Source organism: Anomalospiza imberbis, unplaced genomic scaffold (assembly GCF_031753505.1).
Source record: "Anomalospiza imberbis isolate Cuckoo-Finch-1a 21T00152 unplaced genomic scaffold, ASM3175350v1 scaffold_731, whole genome shotgun sequence".
Lineage (NCBI taxonomy): Eukaryota > Metazoa > Chordata > Aves > Passeriformes > Viduidae > Anomalospiza > Anomalospiza imberbis.
In genome coordinates, this window is record NW_027100347.1 from 1792 (window position 1) to 27917 (window position 26126).

Below are 26126 nucleotides of genomic sequence, written 5' to 3' on the forward strand. Positions count from 1 at the left end.
GACACACACAGGTGACACTCAGGTGACACAGGTGACAGTGACACACACAGGTGACACTGAGGTGACACAGGGGACACTCAGGTGACACAGGGGACACACCTGGAGCTCCCGGATGGTGCTCTGTGCCCGTCTCAGGCTCTCGGTGGCCGAGCTGCAGCGTTGTCACCGGAGCAGTGACACACACAGGTGACAGTGACACACACAGGTGACAGTGACACACACAGGTGACACTGAGGTGACACAGGGGACACTCAGGTGACACAGGGGACACACCTGGAGCTCCCGGATGGTGCTCTGTGCCCATCTCAGGCTCTCGGTGGCCGAGCTGCAGCGTTGTCACCGGAGCAGTGACACACACAGGTGACAGTGACACACACAGGTGACAGTGACACACACAGGTGACACTCAGGTGACACAGGGGACACTCAGGTGACACAGGGGACACACCTGGAGCTCCCGGATGGTGCTCTGTGCCCGTCTCAGGCTCTCGGTGGCCGAGCTGCAGCGTTGCCGCACCAGCGCCAGCTCCCGCCGGATGACGTCGTTCTCCTCGGCCTCCTGCGCCCGCGTCACCTGGCCCTGGGGACACGGGGACATCAGGGACATGGGGACATCGGGGACACGGGGACATCGGGGACATCGGGACATCGGGGACACGGGGACATCAGGGACATGAGGGACATCGGGGACGGTGTCACCTGGCCCTGGGGACACGGGGACATGGGGATATTGGGGACATGGGGACATGGGGACATCAGGGACACGGGGACATCAGGGACAGGGGGACATCAGGGACAGGGGGACATCGGGGACACAGGGACATCGGGGACACAGGGACATTGGGGACACAGGGACATTGGGGACAGTGTCACCTGGCCCTGGGGACACGGGGACATTGGGGACACGGGGACATCAGGGACATCTGGGACATCGGGGAGATGGGGGACATCGGGGACATTGGGGACATCGGGGACAGTGTCACCTGGCCCTGGAGACACGGGGACATTGGGGACATTGGGGACAGTGTCATCTGGCCCTGGGGACACGGGGACATTGGGGACATCGGGGACAGTGTCATCTGGCCCTGGGGACACGGGGACATTGGGGACATTGGGGACAGTGTCATCTGGCCCTGGAGACACGGGGACATTGGGGACATTGGGGACAGTGTCATCTGGCCCTGGGGACACGGGGACATTGGGGACATCGGGGACAGTGTCACCTGGCCCTGGGGACATTTGGGACACTGGGGACATTGTCACCTCCTGTGCCCGTGTCAGCTGGGGACACTGGGGACACTGGGGACACCGGGGACACTGGGGACACTGGGGACACCGGGGACATTGTCACCTTCTGTGCCCGTGTCAGCTGGGGACACCGGGGACATTGGGGACACTGGGGACACTGGGGACATTGGGGACACTGGGGACACTGGGGACACTGGGGACATTGGGGACACTGGGGACACTGGGGACACCGGGGACACTGGGGACACTGGGGACACTGGGGACACCGGGGACACTGGGGACACTGGGGACACTGGGGACATTGGGGACATCGTCACCTCCTGCCCCCAGGGCAGAGCCGGCTCGGCTGTGGTGGCACTGGGAGGACAGTGAGTGACACCGGGGGCAGGGAGGTGACACCGGGAGGTGACACCAGCCCTGGGCAGTGACACCGGGGACAGGGAGGTGACAAAGGGGACAGGGAGGTGACACCGGGAGGTGACACCAGCCCTGGGCAGTGACACCAGGGACAAGGAGGTGACACCGGGGACAGGGAGGTGACACCAGCCCTGGGCAGTGACACCAGGGACAAGGAGGTGACAAAGGGGACAGGGAGGTGACACCGGGAGGTGACACCAGCCCCGGGGGTGACACTGGGGACAGGGAGGTGACAAAGGGGACAGGGAGGTGACACCAGGGACAAGGAGGTGACACCAGGGACAGGGAGGTGACACCAAGGACAGGGAGGTGACAAAGGGGACAGGGAGGTGACACCAGGGACAGGGAGGTGACAAAGGGGACAGGGAGGTGACCCCAGCCCTGGGCAGTGACACCAAGGGCAGGGAGGTGACACCGGGAGGTGACACCAGCCCCGGGGGTGACACCAGGGACAGGGAGGTGACAAAGGGGACAGGGAGGTGACAAAGGGGACAGGGAGGTGACACCAGGGACAGGGAGGTGACACCAAGGACAGGGAGGTGACACCAGAGGTGCCACCAGCCCCGTGGGGACCTCCAGGGCCGTTTGTCCCCTCCCCAAATCCCCAAACCCCAAATTTCCTCCCAAAATTCCTCAAAATCCCCCCAAATTTCCCAAAATTTCCTCAAAATCTCCCCAAAATTTCACTGAATTTCAAAATTTCCCCAAAATTCCCCAAAATCCCTCAAAATCCCCCAAAATTCAAACTTCCTGAAAAGTCCCCAAAATTCCCCAAGAGTCCAAAAAACCCCCCCAAATCTCCCAGAAAATTCCCCCAAATCCTCCCGAATTCCCCCAAATTCCCAAAATCTCCCCAAAATTCCCCCAAAATTTCCCCAAATCCCCCAAGATTCCCAAAAAAATTCCCCCCAAATTCCCAATTTTATCAAAAATTTCTCCAAAATTCCCTGAAATTCCTCCACAATCCCCAAAATTTCCCCAAAATCCCCCCAAAAATTCCCCTGAATTTCCCCAAAATTCCCCCCAAAAATTCCCCTGAATTTCGCCAAATTCCCCCCCAATCCCCCAAGATTCCAAAATAAATTCCCCCAAATTCCCAAAATTTCTCCAAAATTCCCCAAGTTCCTCCATAATTCCCAAAACTTCCCCAAACCCCCCCCAAATTTCCCCCAAAATTCCCCCAAGATTCCTCAAAAAATTCCTCAAATTTGCCCAAAAAATTCCCCAATTCCCCAAATTCCCCAGAATTTCCTCCAAATTCTCCCAAATTTCTCCAAAATTCGCCAAAAATACCCCAAGATTCCCAAAAAAATTCCCCCAAAATCCCCCCCCAGATTTCCCCCCAAAATTCCCCCGAATTCCCCAAAATATTCCCCCCAAATCCCCCAAGATTCCCCCAAAATTCCCCAAATTCCCCAGAATTTCCCCAAAATTCCCCCAAATCTCCCAAGGTTCCCCAAAAATTCCCCAAAATTCCCGCCAAATTCCCCAAAATTCCCCAAAAATTCCCCAAATCCCGCCAAGGAGCGCAGGAGCCTCCGGAAAAGCGGAAAGAAAAAGCGGAAAAAAGGAAAAAAAAAGCCCAAAAGCGGGGCTGGGGGAGGGCAGGGAAAGGAGGAGAAGGAAATGCGGAAAATTGGGGGAAAATCGGGAAAATCAGTGGGAAAAATCGGGAAAATCAATGGGGAAAATTGGAAAATCCATGGGAAAATAAATGGGAAAAATCAATGGGAAAATCAATGGGAAAATCAATGGAAAAAATCAATGGGAAAATCAATGGAAAAAATCAATGGGAAAAACCATGGGAAAAATCAGGAAATCAATGGGAAAAAATCGGGAAATCAATGGGAAAAATCAGAAAATCAATGGGAAAAATCAATGGGAAAATCAATGGGAAAAACAATGGGAAAATCAATGGGAAAAATCAATGGGAAAATCAATGGGAATATCAATGGGAATATCAATGGGAGAAATCGGGGAAATCAATGGGAAAAATCAATGGGAAAATCAATGGGAAAATCAATGGGAGAAATCGGGAAAACCAATGGGAAAATCAGAAAATCAATGGGAGAAATCATGGGAAAATCAATAGGAAAAATCAGAAAATCAATGGGAAAAATCAATGGGAAAACCAATGGGAAAATCAGAAAATCAATGGGAGAAATCGGGAAAATCAAAGGGAGAAATCAATGGGAAAATCCATGGGAGAAATTGGGAAAATCAATGGGAAAAATCGGGGAAATCAATGGGAAAAATCAATGGGAAAAATCAATGGGAAAAATCAATGGGAAAAATCAATGGGAAAAATCAATGGGAAAATCAAGGGGAAAATCAATGGGAGAAATCGGGAAAACCATGGGAAAAATCAGGAAATCAATGGGAAAAAATCGGGAAAATCAATGGGAAAATCAATGGGAGAAATCAATGGGAGAAATCGGGAAATCAATGGGAAAAATCGGGGAAATCAATGGGAAAATCAATGGGAAAAATCAATGGGAAAAATCAATGGGAAAATCAATGGGAAAACCAATGGGAAAAATTGGGAAAATCAATGGGAGAAATCAGGAAAATCAATGGGAAAAATCAATGGGAAAAATCGGGAAAACCAGTGGGAAAAATCATAAATCAATGGGAAAAATTGGGGAAATCAATGGGAAAAACAATAGGAAAAATCTGGAAATCAATGGGAAAAATCAGAAAATCGATGGGAAAAATCGGGGAAAATGAATGGGAAAATCAATGGGAAAAAACGGGAAAATCAATGGGAAAAATCAATGGGAAAATCAATGGGAAAATCAGAAAATCAATGGGAGAAATCGGGAAAATCAAAGGGAGAAATCTATGGGAAAATCCATGGGAGAAATTGGGAAAATCCATGGGAAAAATCGGGGAAATCAATGGGAAATATCGGGAAATCAATGGGAAAAATCGGGGAAATCAATGGGAAATATTGGGAAATCAATGGGAAAAATCGGGAAAATCCATAGGAGAAATCGGGAAAAGCGATGGGAAAAATCGGGAAAATCCATGGGAAAATCGGGAAATCAATGGGAAAAATCGGGAAATCAATGGGAAAAATTGGGGGGAAAATCGGGAAAAATTGGGAAAATCGGGGGAAATAATTGGGAAAATTGGCGAAAATTGGGGAAAAATCAGGGAAAATTAGGGGAAAAAATCGGGAAAAATTGGGGGGAAACTGGGGAAAATTGGGAAAAAATTGGGAAATCACGGGGAATAAATCAGGGAATGTTGGGGAAAAAAATCAGGGAAAAATTGGGGAAAATTGGGAAAAACTGGGGGAAAATTCAGGGAAAATTGGGGAAAAACTGGGGGAAAAAATTGGGAAAATCGGGAGAGAAAGCAGGAAAAAATCAGGAAAATTGGGAAAAAATCAGGGGAAAAATTGGGAAAAGTGGGAGTGAAAATCGGGACTATCGGGACTATCAGGAATATCGGGGAAAAAATTGGGAAAATTGGGAATATCGGGGGAAAATTGGGAAAAGTGGGAGAGAAAATCAGGAATATCGGGATGATTGGGGTTATTGAGAATAGCGGGAATGTCGGGATGATGATGGGGATGATGATGGGGAATGTCGGGAATGTCGGGAATATCGGGAATGTCGGGAATGTTGGGATGATGATGGGGATGATGATGGGGAATGTCGGGAATGTCGGGAATGTCGGGATGATGATGGGGATGATGATCGGGAATATCGGGAATGTCGGGAATGTTGGGATGATGATGGGGATGATGATCGGGAATGTCAGGAATATCGGGAATGGCGGGATGATGATGGGGATGATGATCGGGAATGTCGGGAATGTCGGGAATATCGGGAATGTTGGGAATGTCGGGAATGTCGGGAATATCGGGATGATGATGGGGATGATGATCGGGAATATCGGGAATGTTGGGAATGTCGGGGATGTCGGGATGATGATGGGGATGATGATGGGGAATGTCGGGAATGTCGTGAATATCGGGAATGCCGGGAATGTTGGGATGATGATGGGGATGATGATCGGGAATATCGGGAATGTCGGGAATATCGCGAATGTCGGGAATGCCGGGATGATGATGGGGATGATGATCGGGAATATCGGGATGATTATCAGGAATGTTGGGAATGTCGGGATGATGATGGGGATGATTATCAGGAATATCGGGAATGTCGGGAATGTTCGGAATGCCGGGATGATGATGGGGATGATTATCGGATATATCGGGAATGTTGGGATGAGGATTGGGAATGTTGGGAATGTCGGAAATGCTGGGATGATGATGAGGATGATGATCAGGAATACCGGGAATGATGGGATGAAGATTGGGAATATCGGGAATGTCGGGATGATGATGAGGATGATGATCGGGAATATCGGGAATGTCGGGAATATCGCGAATGTCGGGAATGCCGGGATGATGATGGGGATGATGATCGGGAATATCGGGAATGTCGGGAATATCGGGAATGTTGGGAATGTCGGGATGATGATGGGGATGATGATCGGGAATACCAGGAATGTTGGGATGAAGATTGGGAATATTGGGAAAGTTGGGATGAAGATTGGGAATATTGGGAAAGTCGGGATGTCAGGAATGCCGGGATGGTGACGGTGCCGGGATGTCGGGAATGTCGGGACGTTGGGAATGCCGGGATGGTGACGGTGGTGGGATGCTGGGAATGCTGGGATGTCGGGGATTTTGGGAATGCCGGGATGTCGGGAATGCCAGGATGTCGGGATGTCGGGAATGCCGGGATGTCGGGAATGCCGGGATGTCGGGAATGCCAGGATGTCGGGATGTCGGGAATGCCGGGATGTCGGGAATGCCGGGATGTCGGGAATGCCGGGATGTCGGGGATGTTGGGATGTCGGGAATGCTGGGATGTCGGGAATGCCGGGATGTCGGGAATGCCGGGATGTCGGGGATGTTGGGATGTCGGGAATGCTGGGATGTCGGGAATGCCGGGATGTCGGGAATGCCGGGATGTCGGGGATGTTGGGATGTCGGGAATGCTGGGATGTCGGGAATGCCAGGATGTCGGGATGTTGGGAATGCCGGGATGTCGGGGATGTTGGGAATGCCGGGATGTCGGGAATGCCGAGATGTCGGGAATGCTGGGATGTCGGGATGTCGGGAATGCCGGGATGTCGGGAATGCCGGGATGTCGGGAATGCTGGGATGTCGGGAATGCCGGGATGTCGGGAATGTCAAGATGTTGGGAATGCCGGGATGTCGGGATGTCGGGAATGCTGGGATGTCGGGAATGCCGGGATGTCGGGAATGTCGGGATGTTGGGAATGCCGGGATGTCGGGATGTCGGGAATGCTGGGATGTCGGGAATGCTGGGATGTCGGGAATGTCGGGATGTTGGGATGTCGGGAATGCCGGGATGTCGGGAATGTCGGGATGTCGGGAATGCCGGGATGTCGGGAATGCCGGGATGTCGGGGATGTTGGGATGTCGGGAATGCTGGGATGTCGGGAATGCCGGGATGTCGGGAATGCCGGGATGTCGGGGATGTTGGGATGTCGGGAATGCTGGGATGTCGGGAATGCCAGGATGTCGGGATGTTGGGAATGCCGGGATGTCGCGAATGTCGGGATGTCGGGAATGCCGGGATGTTGGGAATGTCGGGATGTCGGGAATGTCGGGATGTCGGGGATGTCGGGATGTCGGGAATGCCGGGATGTTGGGAATGTCGGGATGTCGGGAATGCCGGGATGTCGGGAATGTCGGGGATGTTGGGAATGCCGGGATGTCGGGAATGTCAGGAATGCCGGGATGTCGGGAATGTCGGGAATGCCGGGATGTCGGGAATGCCGGGATGTCGGGGATGTCGGGATGTCGGGATGTCGGGAATGCCGGGATGTCGGGAATGCTGGGATGTCGGGAATTTCGGGATGTCGGGAATGTCGGGATGTCGGGAATGCCGGGATGTCGCGAATGTCGGGATGTCGGGAATGCCGGGATGTTGGGAATGTCGGGATGTCGGGAATGCCGGGATGTCGGGAATGCCGGGATGTCGGGGCCGTACCTGGATGAGGCGATCGGCCAGGGCCGCGCTCTCCTGGGGGAGGGACAGAGACAGAGACGGGTCAGAGACAGCGACAGCGGGACAGGGGGACAGAGGGACAGAGGGACAGAGAGGGGACAGAGAGGGGACAGAGGGACAGAGAGGGGACAGAGGGACAGGGGGACAGAGAGGGGACAGAGAGGGGACAGGGGGACAGAGAAGGGACAGAGGGACAGAGGGACAGGGGAACAGAGGGACAGGGGGAAAGAGGGAGAGAGGGACAGAGGGACAGAGAGGGGACAGGGGGACAGGGGGACAGAGGGACAGAGGGACAGAGAGGGGACAGGAGGACAGGGGGACACAGGGACAGAGGGACAGGGGGAAATGGGGACAGGGGGACAGAGGGACAGAGGGACAGAGGGAGAGAGGGACAGAGGGACAGTGACACAGTGACATAGTGACACAGTGACAGTGACACAGTGACAGTGACACAGTGACACAGTGACACAGTGACACAGTGACAGTGACACAGTGACAGTGACACAGTGACACAGTGACACAGTGACACAGTGACACAGTGACACAGTGACAGTGACAGTGACACAGTGACAGTGACACAGTGACACAGTGACACAGTGACACAGTGACAGTGACAGTGACACAGTGACAGTGACACAGTGACACAGTGACACAGTGACACAGTGACAGTGACAGTGACACAGTGACAGTGACACAGTGACACAGTGACACAGTGACACAGTGACAGTGACAGTGACACAGTGACAGTGACACAGTGACAGTGACACAGTGACACAGTGACACAGTGACACAGTGACAGTGACAGTGACACAGTGACAGTGACACAGTGACAGTGACACAGTGACACAGTGACAGTGACACAGTGACAGTGACACAGTGACAGTGACACAGTGACACAGTGACACAGTGACACAGTGACAGTGACACAGTGACAGTGACACAGTGACACAGTGACACAGTGACACAGTGACACAGTGACACAGTGACAGTGACAGTGACACAGTGACACAGTGACACAGTGACAGTGACACAGTGACACAGTGACACAGTGACACAGTGACAGTGACACAGTGACACAGTGACACAGTGACACAGTGACACAGTGACAGTGACACAGTGACACAGTGACACAGTGACACAGTGACACAGTGACAGTGACACAGTGACACAGTGACAGTGACACAGTGACAGTGACAGTGACACAGTGACAGTGACACAGTGACAGTGACACAGTGACACAGTGACACAGTGACACAGTGACAGTGACACAGTGACAGTGACACAGTGACAGTGACACAGTGACACAGTGACACAGTGACACAGTGACAGTGACACAGTGACACAGTGACACAGTGACAGTGACACAGTGACACAGTGACAGTGACACAGTGACACAGTGACACAGTGACACAGTGACAGTGACAGTGACACAGTGACAGTGACACAGTGACAGTGACACAGTGACACAGTGACAGTGACACAGTGACAGTGACACAGTGACAGTGACACAGTGACAGTGACAGTGACACAGTGACACAGTGACACAGTGACACAGTGACAGTGACACAGTGACACAGTGACACAGTGACACAGTGACACAGTGACAGTGACACAGTGACAGTGACACAGTGACAGTGACACAGTGACAGTGACAGTGACACAGTGACACAGTGACACAGTGACAGTGACACAGTGACACAGTGACAGTGACACAGTGACAGTGACACAGTGACACAGTGACACAGTGACAGTGACACAGTGACACAGTGACACAGTGACACAGTGACAGTGACACAGTGACACAGTGACACAGTGACACAGTGACACAGTGACACAGTGACAGTGACAGTGACACAGTGACACAGTGACAGTGACACAGTGGCAGTGACACAGTGACACAGTGACACAGTGACACAGTGACAGTGACAGTGACACAGTGACACAGTGACACAGTGACACAGTGACAGTGGCACAGTGACACAGTGACAGTGACAGTGACACAGTGACACAGTGACACAGTGACAGTGACACAGTGACACAGTGACACAGTGACACAGTGACAGTGACACAGTGACACAGTGACACAGTGACACAGTGACAGTGACACAGTGACAGTGACACAGTGACACAGTGACACAGTGACAGTGACACAGTGACACAGTGACAGTGACAGTGACACAGTGACACAGTGACAGTGACACAGTGACAGTGACACAGTGACACAGTGACACAGTGACACAGTGACAGTGACACAGTGACACAGTGACACAGTGACACAGTGACACAGTGACACAGTGACAGTGACACAGTGACAGTGACACAGTGACACAGTGACACAGTGACAGTGACAGTGACACAGTGACACAGTGACACAGTGACACAGTGACAGTGACACAGTGACAGTGACACAGTGACAGTGACACAGTGACACAGTGACACAGTGACAGTGACACAGTGACACAGTGACAGTGACACAGTGGCAGTGACACAGTGACAGTGACAGTGACACAGTGACACAGTGACAGTGACACAGTGACACAGTGACAGTGACACAGTGACACAGTGACACAGTGACACAGTGACACAGTGACACAGTGACAGTGACACAGTGACACAGTGACAGTGACACAGTGACAGTGACACAGTGACACAGTGACACAGTGACACAGTGACACAGTGACAGTGACACAGTGGCAGTGACACAGTGACAGTGACAGTGACACAGTGACACAGTGACACAGTGACACAGTGACAGTGACACAGTGACACAGTGACAGTGACACAGTGACAGTGACACAGTGACAGTGACACAGTGACACAGTGACACAGTGACAGTGACAGTGACACAGTGACACAGTGACAGTGACACAGTGACACAGTGACACAGTGACACAGTGACACAGTGACAGTGACACAGTGACACAGTGACAGTGACACAGTGACAGTGACACAGTGACACAGTGACACAGTGACACAGTGACAGTGACACAGTGACAGTGACACAGTGACACAGTGACACAGTGACACAGTGACACAGTGACACAGTGACAGTGACACAGTGACAGTGACACAGTGACACAGTGACAGTGACACAGTGACACAGTGACACAGTGACACAGTGACAGTGACAGTGACACAGTGACAGTGACACAGTGACAGTGACACAGTGACACAGTGACAGTGACACAGTGACAGTGACACAGTGACAGTGACACAGTGACAGTGACAGTGACACAGTGACACAGTGACACAGTGACACAGTGACAGTGACACAGTGACACAGTGACACAGTGACACAGTGACACAGTGACAGTGACACAGTGACAGTGACACAGTGACAGTGACACAGTGACAGTGACAGTGACACAGTGACACAGTGACACAGTGACAGTGACACAGTGACACAGTGACAGTGACACAGTGACAGTGACACAGTGACACAGTGACACAGTGACAGTGACACAGTGACACAGTGACACAGTGACAGTGACACAGTGACAGTGACACAGTGACACAGTGACAGTGACACAGGGACAGTGACACAGTGACACAGTGACACAGTGACACAGTGACAGTGACACAGTGACACAGTGACACAGTGACACAGTGACAGTGACACAGTGACAGTGACACAGTGACAGTGACACAGTGACAGTGACACAGTGACACAGTGACACAGTGACAGTGACACAGGGACAGTGACACAGTGACACAGTGACACAGTGACACAGTGACAGTGACACAGTGACACAGTGACACAGTGACACAGTGACAGTGACACAGTGACACAGTGACAGTGACAGTGACACAGTGACACAGTGACACAGTGACACAGTGACAGTGGCACAGTGACACAGTGACAGTGACAGTGACACAGTGACACAGTGACACAGTGACAGTGACACAGTGACACAGTGACACAGTGACAGTGGCACAGTGACACAGTGACACAGTGACAGTGACACAGTGACACAGTGACACAGTGACAGTGGCACAGTGACACAGTGACAGTGACAGTGACACAGTGACACAGTGACACAGTGACAGTGACACAGTGACACAGTGACACAGTGACACAGTGACAGTGACACAGTGACAGTGACACAGTGACAGTGACACAGTGACAGTGACACAGTGACAGTGACACAGTGACACAGTGACACAGTGACACAGTGACAGTGACACAGTGACACAGTGACACAGTGACACAGTGACACAGTGACACAGTGACAGTGACACAGTGACAGTGACACAGTGACACAGTGACACAGTGACAGTGACAGTGACACAGTGACACAGTGACACAGTGACACAGTGACAGTGACACAGTGACACAGTGACAGTGACACAGTGGCAGTGACACAGTGACAGTGACAGTGACACAGTGACACAGTGACAGTGACACAGTGACACAGTGACAGTGACACAGTGACACAGTGACACAGTGACACAGTGACACAGTGACAGTGACACAGTGACACAGTGACACAGTGACACAGTGACAGTGACACAGTGACACAGTGACACAGTGACACAGTGACAGTGACACAGTGACACAGTGACACAGTGACAGTGACACAGTGACACAGTGACAGTGACACAGTGACAGTGACACAGTGACACAGTGACAGTGACACAGTGACACAGTGACAGTGACACAGTGGCAGTGACACAGTGACAGTGACAGTGACACAGTGACACAGTGACACAGTGACAGTGACACAGTGACAGTGACACAGTGACAGTGACACAGTGACACAGTGACACAGTGACAGTGACAGTGACACAGTGACACAGTGACACAGTGACACAGTGACACAGTGACACAGTGACACAGTGACACAGTGACAGTGACACAGTGACACAGTGACAGTGACACAGTGACACAGTGACACAGTGACACAGTGACACAGTGACACAGTGACACAGTGACACAGTGACAGTGACACAGTGACACAGTGACAGTGACAGTGACACAGTGACACAGTGACAGTGACACAGTGACACAGTGACAGTGACAGTGACACAGTGACACAGTGACACAGTGACAGTGACAGTGACTCCCGCGTCCCCCCCGCGAATTCCCGCAATTCCCGTGTTCCCGTGGCGCTGGGCTGGGGATCTGGTCCCAAATCTGGCAGTTTTGGGCAAAAATGATTGTTTCACCTCAAAATGGGCGATTTTGGGCTCAAAATGGGCGATTTTGGGCAAAAATGATTGTTTTTAAATCTCAAAATTGGGGATTTGGGGCAATATTTATTTTTTTTTAAAGCTCAAAATGGGGGATTTTGGGCAAAAATGATTTTTTTTAAATCTCAAAATGGGGGATTTTGGGCAAGAATGATTTTTTTTTTAATCTCAACATTTTTTTTGTTTGTTTTAGGGTTTTTTGGGTTTGGTTTTGGGTTTGTTTTTAGGGTTCCGTGCCGTGTTTTGGGATTTTTGGGGTGATTTTTTTTGGGTGGTTTTGGGTTCCACGCGGTGTTTTGGGGTTTTTTGGGTTTTTTGGGTTTGTTTTTGGGCTCCATGCAGTTTTGGGGTTTTTTGGGTGATTTTTTGGGTTGGTTTTGGGTTCCATGCGGTGTTTTGGGTTTGGTTTTGGGGTTTTTTTTCGGTTTGTTTTTGGGTTCCATGCGGTGTTTTGGGGTTTTTGGGGTGATTTTTTGGGACGGTTTTGGGTTCCACGCGGTGTTTTGGGGTTTTTTGGGTTTGTTTTTGGGTTCCATGTGGTGTTTTAGGTTTTTTTGGGTTTGGTTTTGGCTTCCATGTAGTGTTTTAGGGTTTTTTTGGGTTTGTTTTTGGGTTCCATGTGGTGTTTTAGGGTTTTTTGGGTTTGTTTTTGGGTTCCATGTGGTGTTTTGGGGTTTTTTGGGTTTGTTTTTGGGTTCCATGTGGTGTTTTAGGGTTTTTTGGGTTTGTTTTTGGCTTCCATGCGGTGTTTTGGGGTTTTTTGGGTTTGTTTTGGGTTCCATTTGGTGTTTTAGGGTTTTTTTGGGTTTGTTTTGGGTTCCATGCGGTGTTTTGGGTTTGTTTTTGGGTTCCATTTGGTGTTTTGGGGTTTTTTGGGTTTGTTTTGGGTTCCATGTGGTGTTTTGGGGTTTTCTGGGGGGTTTTGGGGTTTTTTGGGGAGGTTTTTTTGGGGTCCTCACCTTCTCCAGGGTCTCGATTCGCTGCTTCAGGAGCCGATTCTCGGAGCGGAGCCGCTGAAGGGACAGGGAGGGGACAATGAGGGGACAGGGAGGGGACAGAGAGGGGACAGGGAGGGGACAATGAGGGGACAGGGAGGGGACAATGAGGGGACAATGAGGGGACAGGGAGGGGACAGTGAGGGGACAATGAGGGGACAGGGAGGGGACAATGAGGGGACAGGGAGGGGACAATGAGGGGACAGAGAGGGGACAATGAGGGGACAGGGAGGGGACAGTGAGGGGACAATGAGGGGACAGGGAGGGGACAGGGAGGGGACAATGAGGGGACAGAGAGGGGACAATGAGGGGACAGAGAGGGGACAATGAGGGGACAGAGAGGGGACAGAGAGGGGACAATGAGGGGACAGAGAGGGGACAATGAGGGGACAATGAGGGGACAATGAGGGGACAGTGAGGGGACAATGAGGGGACAGGGAGGGGACAATGAGGGGACAATGAGGGGACAGGGAGGGGACAGAGAGGGGACAGGGAGGGGACAGGGAGGGGACAGGGAGGGGACAATGAGGGGACAATGAGGGGACAATGAGGGGACAATGAGGGGACAATGAGGGGACAGGGAGGGGACAATGAGGGGACAATGAGGGGACAGGGAGGGGACAGTGAGGGGACAATGAGGGGACAGGGAGGGGACAGGGAGGGGACAATGAGGGGACAGGGAGGGGACAATGAAGGGACAATGAGGGGACAGGGAGGGGACAATGAGGGGACAATGAGGGGACAGGGAGGGGACAATGAGGGGACAGGGAGGGGACAATGAAGGGACAATGAGGGGACAGGGAGGGGACAATGAGGGGACAGGGAGGGGACAATGAGGGGACAATGAGGGGACAGGGAGGGGACAGTGAGGGGACAGGGAGGGGACAATGAGGGGACAGGGAGGGGACAGGGAGGTGACAGGGAGGGGACAAAGGGACATTAGCCCAGGGAAGGGCAGGGGATGTCCCCATGTGTCACCAACCCTGGGGACAGCCAGGGTGGCTTTGGTGACCCTGCGGTGGCTCAAGGTGACCCTCACATGACCCAAGGTGGCTCCAGAGTGGCTTTGGTGGCCCCAAGGATGGGCCAGGTGGCCCCGGGGTGGCTTTGGTGACCCTGAGGTGACCCAAAGTGACTCTGGGGTGACCCAAGGTGGCTCCAGAGTGACTTTGGTGACGCGGGGTGGCTTTGGTGACCCTGGGGTGGCTCAAAGTGACACTGGGGTGGCTCCAATGGCCGCGGGATGGCTCAGGATGACCCCGTGAGGACCCGCAGTGTCCCCAGGTGTCCCCAGCTGTTCCAGGTGTCCCCAGGTCACCCCAGATGTCCCAGGTGTCCCCAGGTCACCCCAGATGTCCCCCACATGTCTCCAGATGTCCCAGGTGTCCCCAGGTGTCCCCAGGGCACCCCAGATGTCCCAGGTGTCCCCAGGGCACCCCAGATGTCCCAGGTGTCCCCAGGTCACCCCAGATGTCCCCCACGTGTCTCCAGCTGTCCCAGGTGGCCCCAGATGTCCCAGGTGGCCCCAGGTGTCCCCCAGGTGTCCCCAGGTGCCCCCAGATGTCCCCCAGATGTCCCAGGTGTCCCCAGGTGTCCCCAGGTGTCCCAGGTGTCCCCAGATGTCCCCAGGTGTCCCCAGGTGTCCCCAGATGTCCCACCTTGATCTCGATCTGCTCCTCCATCTCTTTGCTCTTGAGGGCGGCATATTCCTTCTCCAGCCTGGGGAGGGACAGGGACAATGGGGACAATGGGGACAATGGGGACAGCAGGGGACATTGGGGACAATGGGGACAATGGGGACACAGGGGACAGTGGGGACAATGGGGACAATGGGGACACAGGGGACAGTGGGGACGGTGGGGACATCGGGGACAGTGGGGACAGTGGGGACAATGGGGACAGGGACACAGGACACAGGGGACAACGGGGACAATGGGGACAATGGGGACAGTGGGGACAGTGGGGACAGTGGGGACAGTGGGGACAATGGGGACAATGGGGACAATAGGGACAGGGACACAGGGACAATGGGGACACAGGGGACAATGGGGACAGTGGGGACAATGGGGACAATGGGGATATAGGGGACAATGGGGACACAGGGGACAATGGGGACAATGGGGACAATGGGGATATAGGGGACAATGGGGACAATGGGGACAGTGGGGACAATGGGGACAGTGGGGACAATGGGGACCATGGGGATATAGGGGACAAAGGGGACAATGGGGACAATGGGGACAGTGGGGACAATGGGGACAATGGGGACAATAGGGACAGGGACACAGGGACAATGGGGACAATGGGGACAAGGGGGACACAGGGTACAATGGGGACACAGGGACAGGGACAGCTGGGGACAAAGGAGACAGCTGGGGACACAGGGACAGGGACAGGGACACGGGACAGCTGGGGACAGCTGGGGACAGAGGGGACAGGGACAGCTGGGGACAGGGACAGGGGACACAGGGGACATAGGGGACACAGGGACAGGGATAGGGGACAGAGGGGACAGAGATGGGGACAGAGGGGACAGGGGCAAGGATGGGGATGGGGGGACAGAGATGGGGACAGAGGACAGAGGAGACAGGGACAGAGGTGACACAGGGGACAGAGGGGACAGGGACAGGAGGTGACACAGGGGACAGAGGTGACACAGGGGACAGAGGGGACAGGGACAGGAGGTGACACAGGGGACAGAGGTGACACAGGGGACAAAGGGGACAGGGACAGGAGGTGACACAGGGGACAGAGGTGACACAGGGGATAGAGGGGACAGGGACAGGAGGTGACACAGGGGACAAAGGGGACACAGGGGACAAAGGGACAGGGACAGGAGGTGACACAGGGGACAGAGGTGACACAGGGGACAGAGGAGACAGGGACAGAGGTGACACAGGGGACAAAGGGGACAGGGACAGGAGGTGACACAGGGGACAGTGGTGACACAGGGGACAGAGGGGACAGGGACAGGAGGTGACACAGGGGACAGAGGTGACACAGGGGACAAAGGGGACAGGGACAGGAGGTGACACAGGGGACAGTGGTGACACAGGGGACAGAGGGGACAGGGACAGGAGGTGACACAGGGGACAGAGGTGACACAGGGGACAAAGGGGACAGGGACAGGAGGTGACACAGGGGACAGAGGTGACACAGGGGACAGAGGGGACAGGGACAGGAGGTGACACAGGGGACAGAGGTGACACAGGGGACAGAGGAGACAGGGACAGAGGTGACACAGGGGACAAAGGGGACAGGGACAGGAGGTGACACAGGGGACAGAGGTGACACAGGGGACAGAGGGGACAGGGACAGGAGGTGACACAGGGGACAGAGGTGACACAGGGGACAAAGGGGACAGGGACAGGAGGTGACACAGGTGAGAGAGGTGACACAGGGACAGGGACGGAGGTGACACAGGTGACACAGGGACAGGGACGGGGGTGACCCAGGTGACACAGGTGACACAGGGACAGGGACGGGGGTGACACAGGGACAGAGGTGACACAGGTGACACAGGTGACAGAGGTGACGCAGGTGACAGAGGTGACACAGGGAAAGGGACGGGGTTGACAGAGGTGAAGCAGGTGACAGAAGTGACACAGGGACGGTGACAGAGGTGACAGAGGTGACAGAGGTGATGCAGGGACAGGGACGGGGGTGACACAGGGACAGAGGTGACACAGGTGACACAGGTGACAGAGGTGACAGAGGTGACACAGGGACGGTGACAGAGGTGACGCAGGTGACAGAGGTGACACAGGGACAGGGATGGGGGTGACAGAGGTGAAGCAGGTGACAGAAGTGACACAGGGACGGTGACAGAGGTGACAGAGGTGACAGAGGTGACAGAGGTGACGCAGGGACAGGGGTGACACAAATGACAGAGGTGACACAGGTGACAGAGGTGACACAGGGACAGGGACGGGGTGACACAGGTGACGGGGTGACACAGGTGACGCAGGTGACAGAGGTGACACAGGGACAGGGACGGGGTGACACAAGTGACAGAGGTGACACAGGTGACACAAGTGACAGAGGTGACAGAGGTGACAGAGGTGACAGAGGTGACAGAGGTGACACAGGGACAGGGACGGGGTGACACAAGTGACAGAGGTGACACAGGTGACACAAGTGACAGAGGTGACAGAGGTGACAGAGGTGACAGAGGTGACGCAGGGACAGGGACGGGGGTGGCCCCTGACCTCTTCATCCGGCGGGGGTTGTACTTGACCTGGCAGGCGCGCAGGATCAGCTGGTCCGGGCACGAGTCGAACTGGTGCGGGATCACCTTCTGGAAGTACTGCGGGCACGCGGATCCCGGACACAGCGGGACGGCCGGCCGCCGAAAACGGGGAAATGACAACAGAAACGGGAAAATGAGATCAAACACGGGAAATTCCAAACAAAACGGGGACGGCCGGCCCGAAAACGGGGACAGCACAACAGAAACGGGAAAATGAGATCAAACACGGGAAATCAGAATAAAACAAGGAGAGTCAGCCCGAAAATGGGGAAATGACAACAGAAACGGGAAAATGAGATCAAACACGGGAAATTCCGGACACAGCGGGGACGGCCGGCCCGAAAACGGGGACAGCACAACAGAAACGGGAAAACGAGATCAAACACGGGAAATTCCAGACAAAACGGGGACGGCCGGCCCGAAAACGGGGACAGCACAACAGAAACGGGAAAACGAGATCAAACACGGGAAATTCCAAACAAAACGGGGACGGCCGGCCCGAAAATGGGGAAATGACAACAGAAATGGGAAAATGAGATCAAACATGGGAAATTCCGGACAAAACGGGGAGAGTCAGCCCGAAAACGGGGAAATCAGAACAGAAACGGGAAAACGAGATCAAACACGGGAAATTCCAAACAAAACGGGGACGGCCGGCCCGAAAATGGGGACAGCACAACAGAAACGGGAAAATGAGATCAAAAATGGGAAATTCCGAACACAGCGGGGACGGCCGGCCGGAAAACAGGGAGAGCACAACAGAAACGGGAAAACGAGATCAAACACGGGAAATTCCGGACACAGCGGGGACGGCCGGCCCGAAAACGGGGACAGCACAACAGAAACGGGAAAATGAGATCAAAAACATCCCAAATGGGGGAAACCAAGACAAAAGGGGGATAAACTCATCCCGTTGGCAAATCCCACCCCAAAACCCATCCATTGACCAAACCCACCCCAAATCCCATCCATTGACCAATCCCACCCCAAACCCCATCCATTGACCAAACCCATCCCAAATCCCATCCATTGACCAAATCCCATCCCAAATCCCATCCATTGACCAAATTCCATCCCAAATCCCATCCATTGACCAAACCCATCCCAAATCCCACCCCAAATCCCATCCATTGACCACACCCACCCGAAATCCCACCCCAAACCCCATCCATTGACCAAACCCACCCCAAATCCCATCCACTGACCACACCCACCCGAAATCCCACCCCAAACCCCATCCATTGACCAAACCCACCCCAAATCCCACCCCAAATCCCATCCATTGACCAAACCCACCTGAAACCCCAAACCCCAAATCCTATCCATTGACCAAACCCACCCCAAATCCCACCCCAAACCCCATCCATTGACCAAACCCACCCCAAATCCCACCCCAAATCCCATCCACTGACCAAGGCCACCCCAAATCCCAGCCATTGACCAATCCCACCCCAAATTCCATCCATTGACCAAACCCATCCCAAACCCCATCCATTGACCAAACCCACCCCAAATCCCACCCCAAATCCCATCCACTCACCAAGGCCACCCCAAATCCCATCCATTTTACCAAACTCACCCCAAATCCCACCCCAAGCCCACCCCAAACCCCATCCCAAGCCCGCCCCACTGACCAAGGCCACCCCAAGCCCACCCCAAGCCCACCCCATTGACCAAGGCCACCCCAAGGCCACCCCAAGCCCACCCCACTGACCAAGGCCACCCCAATCCCACCCCAAGCCCACCCCATTGACCAAACCCACCCCAAGCCCACCCCATTGACCAAGGCCACCCCAAGTCCACCCCAAGCCCATCCCTCTGACCAAGGCCACCCCAACCCCACCCCATTGACCAAGGCCACCCCAAGGCCACCCCACTGACCAAGGCCACCCCAACCCCACCCCTCTGACCAAGGCCACCCCAAGGCCACCCCAACCCCACCCCTCTGACCAACCCCACTCCAAGGCCACCCCTCTGACCAACCCCACCCCAAGCCCACCCCAAGCCCACCCCTCTGACCAAAGCCACCCCAAGCCCACCCCATTGACCAACCCCACCCCAAGCCCACCCCACTGACAAAGCCCACCCCAAGCCCACCCCACTGACCAAGGCCACCCCAAGCCCACCCCATTGACCAAGGCCACCCCAACCCCACCCCTCTGACCAAGGCCACCCCAAACCCACCCCAACCCCACCCCACTGACCAACCCCACCCCAAGCCCACCCCACTGACCAACCCCACCCCAACCCCACCCCAAGGCCACCCCTCTGACCAAGGCCACCCCAAGCCCACCCCTCTGACCAAGGCCACCCCAAACCCACCCCAATCCCACCCCTCTGACCAAGGCCACCCCAAACCCACCCCATTGACCAAGGCCACCCCAAGGCCACCCCATTGACCAAGGCCACCCCAAACCCACCCCAATCCCACCCCTCTGACCAAGGCCACCCCAAACCCACCCCATTGACCAAGGCCACCCCAAGGCCACCCCATTGACCAAGGCCACCCCAAACCCACCCCAATCCCACCCCTCTGACCAAGGCCACCCCAAGGCCACCCTCTGACCAAGGCCACCCCAAGGCCACCCTCTGACCAAGCCCACCCCAAGCCCACCCCATTGACCAAGGCCACCCCAAGGCCGCCCCACTGAACCAAGGCCACCCCAAGGCCGCCCCATTGACCAACCCCACCCCAACCCACCCCTCTGACCAACCCCACCCCAAGCCCACCCCAAGCCCACCCCTCTGACCAAGGCCACCCCAACCCCACCCCATTGACCAAGGCCACCCCAAGGCCACCCCACTGACCAAGGCCACCCCAAACCCACCCCAAGCCCACCCCACTGACCAAGGCCACCCCAAGGCCACCCCTCTGACCAAGGCCACCCCAAACCCACCCCAACCCCACCCCACTGACCAACCCCACCCCAACCCCACCCCACTGACCAACCCCACCCCAACCCCACCCCAAGGCCACCCCTCTGACCAAGGCCACCCCAACCCCACCCCTCTGACCAAGGCCACCCCAAGGCCACCCCACTGACCAAGCCCACCCCAACCCCACCCCTCTGACCAAGGCCACCCCAACCCCACCCCAACCCCACCCACTGACCAACCCCACCCCAAGCCCACCCCACTGACCAACCCCACCCCAACCCCACCCCAAGGCCACCCCTCTGACCAAGGCCACCCCAAACCCACCCCATTGACCAAGGCCACCCCAACCCCACCCCAATCCCACCCCATTGACCAAGGCCACCCCAAGCCCACCCCAAGGCCACCCCACTAACCAATCCCACCCCAAGCCCACCCCATTGACCAAGGCCACCCAAGGCCACCCCAAGGCTGCCCCTCTGACCAAGGCCACCCCAAGCCCACCCCAATCCCACCCCATTGACCAAGGCCACCCCAAGGCCACCCCAAGCCCACCCCTCTGACCAAGGCCACCCCAAGGCCACCCCAAGGCCACCCTCTGACCAAGGCCACCGCAGGCCAGCCCTGGCCGCGCTGGGTGGGTACCTGGGACATGCCCTCCATGTCCAGCTGCACCAGCTCGGCCTGGTTGAACTGCAGCAGGGCCATCCCCACGCGGAACACGATCTCCAGCCCCTGCCGCGGCCCCGCCCGGTCAGCGCGGCCACCGGGGGCCACCGCGACCACCCCGGGGCCGCCTCGGGTCACTGCGGCCACCGCGGGGCCACCGCGACCACCCCGAGTCATCCCTGGGTCACCGCAGACACCATGGGGCTACCGTGACCACCCCAGGTCATCCCTGGGTCACCGCAGCCACCGCAGGGCCACCGTGACCACCCCGGGTCATCCCTGGGTCATCCCCAGGTCACTGCGGCCACCATGACCACCCAGGGCCACCTCGGGTCACTGCGGCCACCGCGGGACCACCGTGACCACCCCGGCCATCCCTGGGTCACCGCAGCCACCGCAGGGCCACCGTGACCACCCCAGGTCATCCCTGGGTCATCCCCAGGTCACCGCGGCCACCATGACCACCCGGGGCCACCTCGGGTCACTGCGGCCACCGCGGGGCCACCACGACCACCCCGGGGCCACCTCGGGTCACTGCGGCCACCATGGGGCCGCTGCGACCACCCCGGGTCATCCCTGGGTCAGCACGGCCACCACGGGGCCACCATGGCCACCCCGGGGCCACCTCGGGTCACTGCGGCCACCGCGGGGCCACTGCGACCACCCCGGGTCATCCCTGGGTCACCACAACCACCCTGGGGCCATCTCGGGTCATCTCTGGGTCACCACGACCACCCAGGGGCCACCACGACCACCCTGGGGCCATCTTGGGTCATCTCTGGGTCACCACGACCACCCTGGGGACACCACAACCACCCTGGGGCCACCTCGGGTCATCCCTGGGTCACCACGACCACCCTGGGGCCACCACGATCACCCTGGGGCCACCTCGGGTCATCCCTGGGTCACTGGGCCACCATGGGGTCACCGTGGCCACCTCAAAAACCCATCTTTGAGGGATTTGATCCACCCAAACCCATTTCTGAGGAGTTTGATCCACCACAAACTCATTTTTGAGGAGTTTGATTTACCACAAACCCATTTTTGACGGATTAGATCCATCACAAACCCATTTTTGAGGAGTTTGATCCACCCCAAACCCATTTTTGAGGAGTTTGATCCACCCCAAACCCATTTTTGAGGGATTTGATCCACCCCAAACCCATTCTTGAGGAGTTTGGTCAAACCCAAACCCATTTATGAGGAGTTTGATGCACCCCAAACCCATTTCTGAGGAGTTTGATCCACCCCAAACCCATTTTGGAGGGATTAGATCCACCCCAAACCCATTTTTGAGGGATTTGATCCACTACAAACCCATTCTTGAGGAATTTGATCCACCCCAAACCCATTTATGAGGAGTTTGATCCACCCCAAAGCCATTTTTGAGGGATTAGATCTACCCCAAACCCATTTTTGAGGAGTTTGATCCACCCCAAACCAATTTTTGAGGGATTTCATCCACCCCAAACCCATTTTTGAGGAGTTTCATCCACCACAAACCCATTTTTGAGGGACTTGGTCAAACCAAATCCATTTTTGAGTAGTTTGAGCCAATTCAAACTCATTTTTGAAGGATTTGGTCAAACCCAAACCATCCACCCCAAACCCATTTCTGAGGCATTTGATCCAACCCAAACCCATTCTTGAGGAGTTTGGTCAAACCCAAACCCATTTTTGAGGAGTTTCATCCACCCCAAACCCATTTCTGAGGGATTTGATCCAACCCAAACCCATTCTTGAGGAGTTTGGTCAAACCCAAACCCATTCTTGAGGAGTTTCATCCACCCCAAACCCATTTATGAAGGATCTGATCCACCCCAAACCCATTTTTGACGGATCTGATCCACCCCACACCCATTTCTGATGGATTCTGACTCCCCCCAACCCCACATTTTGGGTCGGAAGGGGCCGATTTTGGGCTACCTCGTACATGAAGATGTCGAAGACGCGCGTGGCCACGGGCAGGGGGAAGGTGGTGAGGAAGAGCGTGAGGAACCACCCCAAATCCTGAGGGATTTGGATCCACCCAAATTTTGAGGGATTTGGTCAAACCCAAACCCATTTTTGAGGAGTTTGGTCAAACTCAAACCCATTTTTGAGGAGTTTGATGCACCACAAACCCATTTTTGAGGTGTTTGGTCAAACCCAAACCCATTTTTGAGGAGTTTGGTCAAATCCAAACCCATTCTTGAGGAGTTTGATCCACCACAAACCCATTTTTGAGGCGTTTGAACCACCACAAACCCATTTTTGAGGTGTTTGGTCAAACCCAAACCCATTTTTGAGGAGTTTGGTCAAACCCAAACCCATTCTTGAGGAGTTTGATCCACCACAAACCCATTTTTGAGGCGTTTGAACCACCACAAACCCATTTTTGAGGAGTTTGGTCAAACCCAAACCCATTCTTGAGGAGTTTGGTCAAAGCCAAACCCATTTTTGAGGAGTTTGATCCACCACAAACCCATTTATGAGGAATTTGAAAATCCACCACAAACCCATTTTTGAGGAGTTTGATCCACCACAAACCCATTTTTGAGGGACTTGGTCAAACCAAATCCATTTTTGAGGAGTTTGGTCAAACCCAAACCCATTTTTGAGGGATTAGATCCACCCCAAACCCATTTATGAAGGATCTGATCCACCCCAAACCCATTTTTGACGGATCTGATCCACCCCAAACCCATTTCTGAGGAGTTTCATCCACTCCAAACCCATTTTTGAGGGACTTGGTCAAACCAAATCCATTTTTGAGGAGTTTGAGCCAACTCAAACTCGTTTTTGAAGGGTTTGGTCAAACCCAAACTCATTTTTGAGGATTTGGTCAAACCCAAACCCATTTATGAAGGATCTGATCCACCCCAAACCCATTTTTGAAGGATCTGATCCACCCCAAAGCCATTTTTGAAGGATCTGATCCACCCCAAACCCATTTCTGATGGATTCTGACTCCCCCCGACCCCACATTTTGGGTCGGACGGGGCCGATTTTGGGCTACCTCGTACATGAAGATGTCGAAGACGCGCGTGGCCACGGGCAGGGGGAAGGTGGTGAGGAAGAGCGTGAGGAACCAGGACGAGGCGTACATGGAGGTGAGGAAGCTCTGCGAGCGGAAGTGCACGTTCAGCTCCGGCAGCTGCTCCTGCGCGGAAAGCGGCAACGCGGGGTCGGATTTGGGGAGAAAAACGGGAATTTGGGGTTGGATTTGGGGAGAAAAAGAGGAATTTGAGGAGAAAAATGGGAATTTGGGTTGGATTGGGGGAGAAAAAGTGGGAATTTGAGGAGAAAAATGGGAATTTTGGGAGAAAAATGGGAATTTGGGGCTGGATTGGGGGAGAAAAACGGGAATTTGGGGTTGGATTTGGGGAGAAAAGTGGGAATTTGAGGAGAAAAACGGGAATTTGGGGTTGGATTGAGGGAGAAAAATGGGAATTTGGGGTTGGATTGAGGGAGAAAAATGGGAATTTGGGGTTGGATTGGGGGAGAAAAACGGGAATTTGAGGAGAAAAACGGGAATTTGGGGTTGGATTGAGGGAGAAAAAGGGGAATTTGGGGTTGGATTGGGGGAGAGAAACGGGCATTTGAGGAGAAAAACGGGAATTTTGGGAGAAAAACGGGAATTTGGGGTCAGACAAAACCAGAAATTCGGGGTTGGATTTGGTGATGAAAACGAGAATTCAAGGTTGGATTTGGGGCGAAAAATGGCAATTTGGGGTCGGATAAAAACAGGAATTCAGAGTCAGGTTCAGGGACAAAACCAGGAATTCAGGGTCGGACAAAAATGGGAATTCAAGGTCGGACAAAAACAGGAATTCGGGTCAGACAAGAACGGGAATTGGGGTCAGACAAGAACGGGAATTTGGGGTTGGATTTGGGGACAAGAACGGGAATTGGAGTCAGACAAGAACGGGAATTTGGGGTCAGACAAGAACGGGAATTTGGGGTTGGGTTCAGGGACAAAAATGGGAATTCAGGGTTGGACAAGAACGGGAATTGGGATCAGACAAGAAGGGGAATTTGGGATCAGACAAGAACGGGAATTTGGGATCAGACAAGAACGGGAATTTGGGGTCAGACAAGAACGGGAATTGGAGTCAGACAAGAACGGGAATTTGGGGTCAGACAAGAACGGGAATTTGGGGTCAGACAAGAACGGGAATTGGAGTCAGACAAGAACGGGAATTGGAGTCAGACAAGAACGGGAATTGGGGTCAGACAAGAACGGGAATTTGGGGTCAGACAGGAACGGGAATTGGGGTCAGACAAGAACGGGAATTGGAGTCAGACAAGAACGGGAATTTGGGGCTGGATTCAGGGACAAGAACGGGAATTTGGGGTTGGATTTGGGGACAAGAACGTGAATTTGGGGTTGGATTTGGGGACAAGAACGGGAAATTGGGGTCAGACAAGAATGGGAATTGGGGTTGGA

The 26126-nt window shown here is 54.4% G+C and overlaps 1 protein-coding gene across 1 annotated transcript in view; it reads right to left on the bottom strand.

The window, feature by feature from the left end:
- Positions 1-405: 405 nt before the first annotated feature.
- LOC137467660 (EVI5-like protein) overlaps positions 406-26126 on the bottom strand; it is a 49462-nt gene continuing 23741 nt past the window's right edge. The window contains exons 6-12 of the mRNA XM_068179107.1: positions 24696-24839; positions 21674-21763; positions 18114-18211; positions 15564-15624; positions 13870-13923; positions 7703-7735; positions 406-579 (exon numbers count right to left, since the gene is read on the bottom strand). Coding sequence (XP_068035208.1) covers positions 406-579; positions 7703-7735; positions 13870-13923; positions 15564-15624; positions 18114-18211; positions 21674-21763; positions 24696-24839 — 654 coding nt within the window. The remainder of the gene's footprint in view (positions 580-7702; positions 7736-13869; positions 13924-15563; positions 15625-18113; positions 18212-21673; positions 21764-24695; positions 24840-26126) is intronic.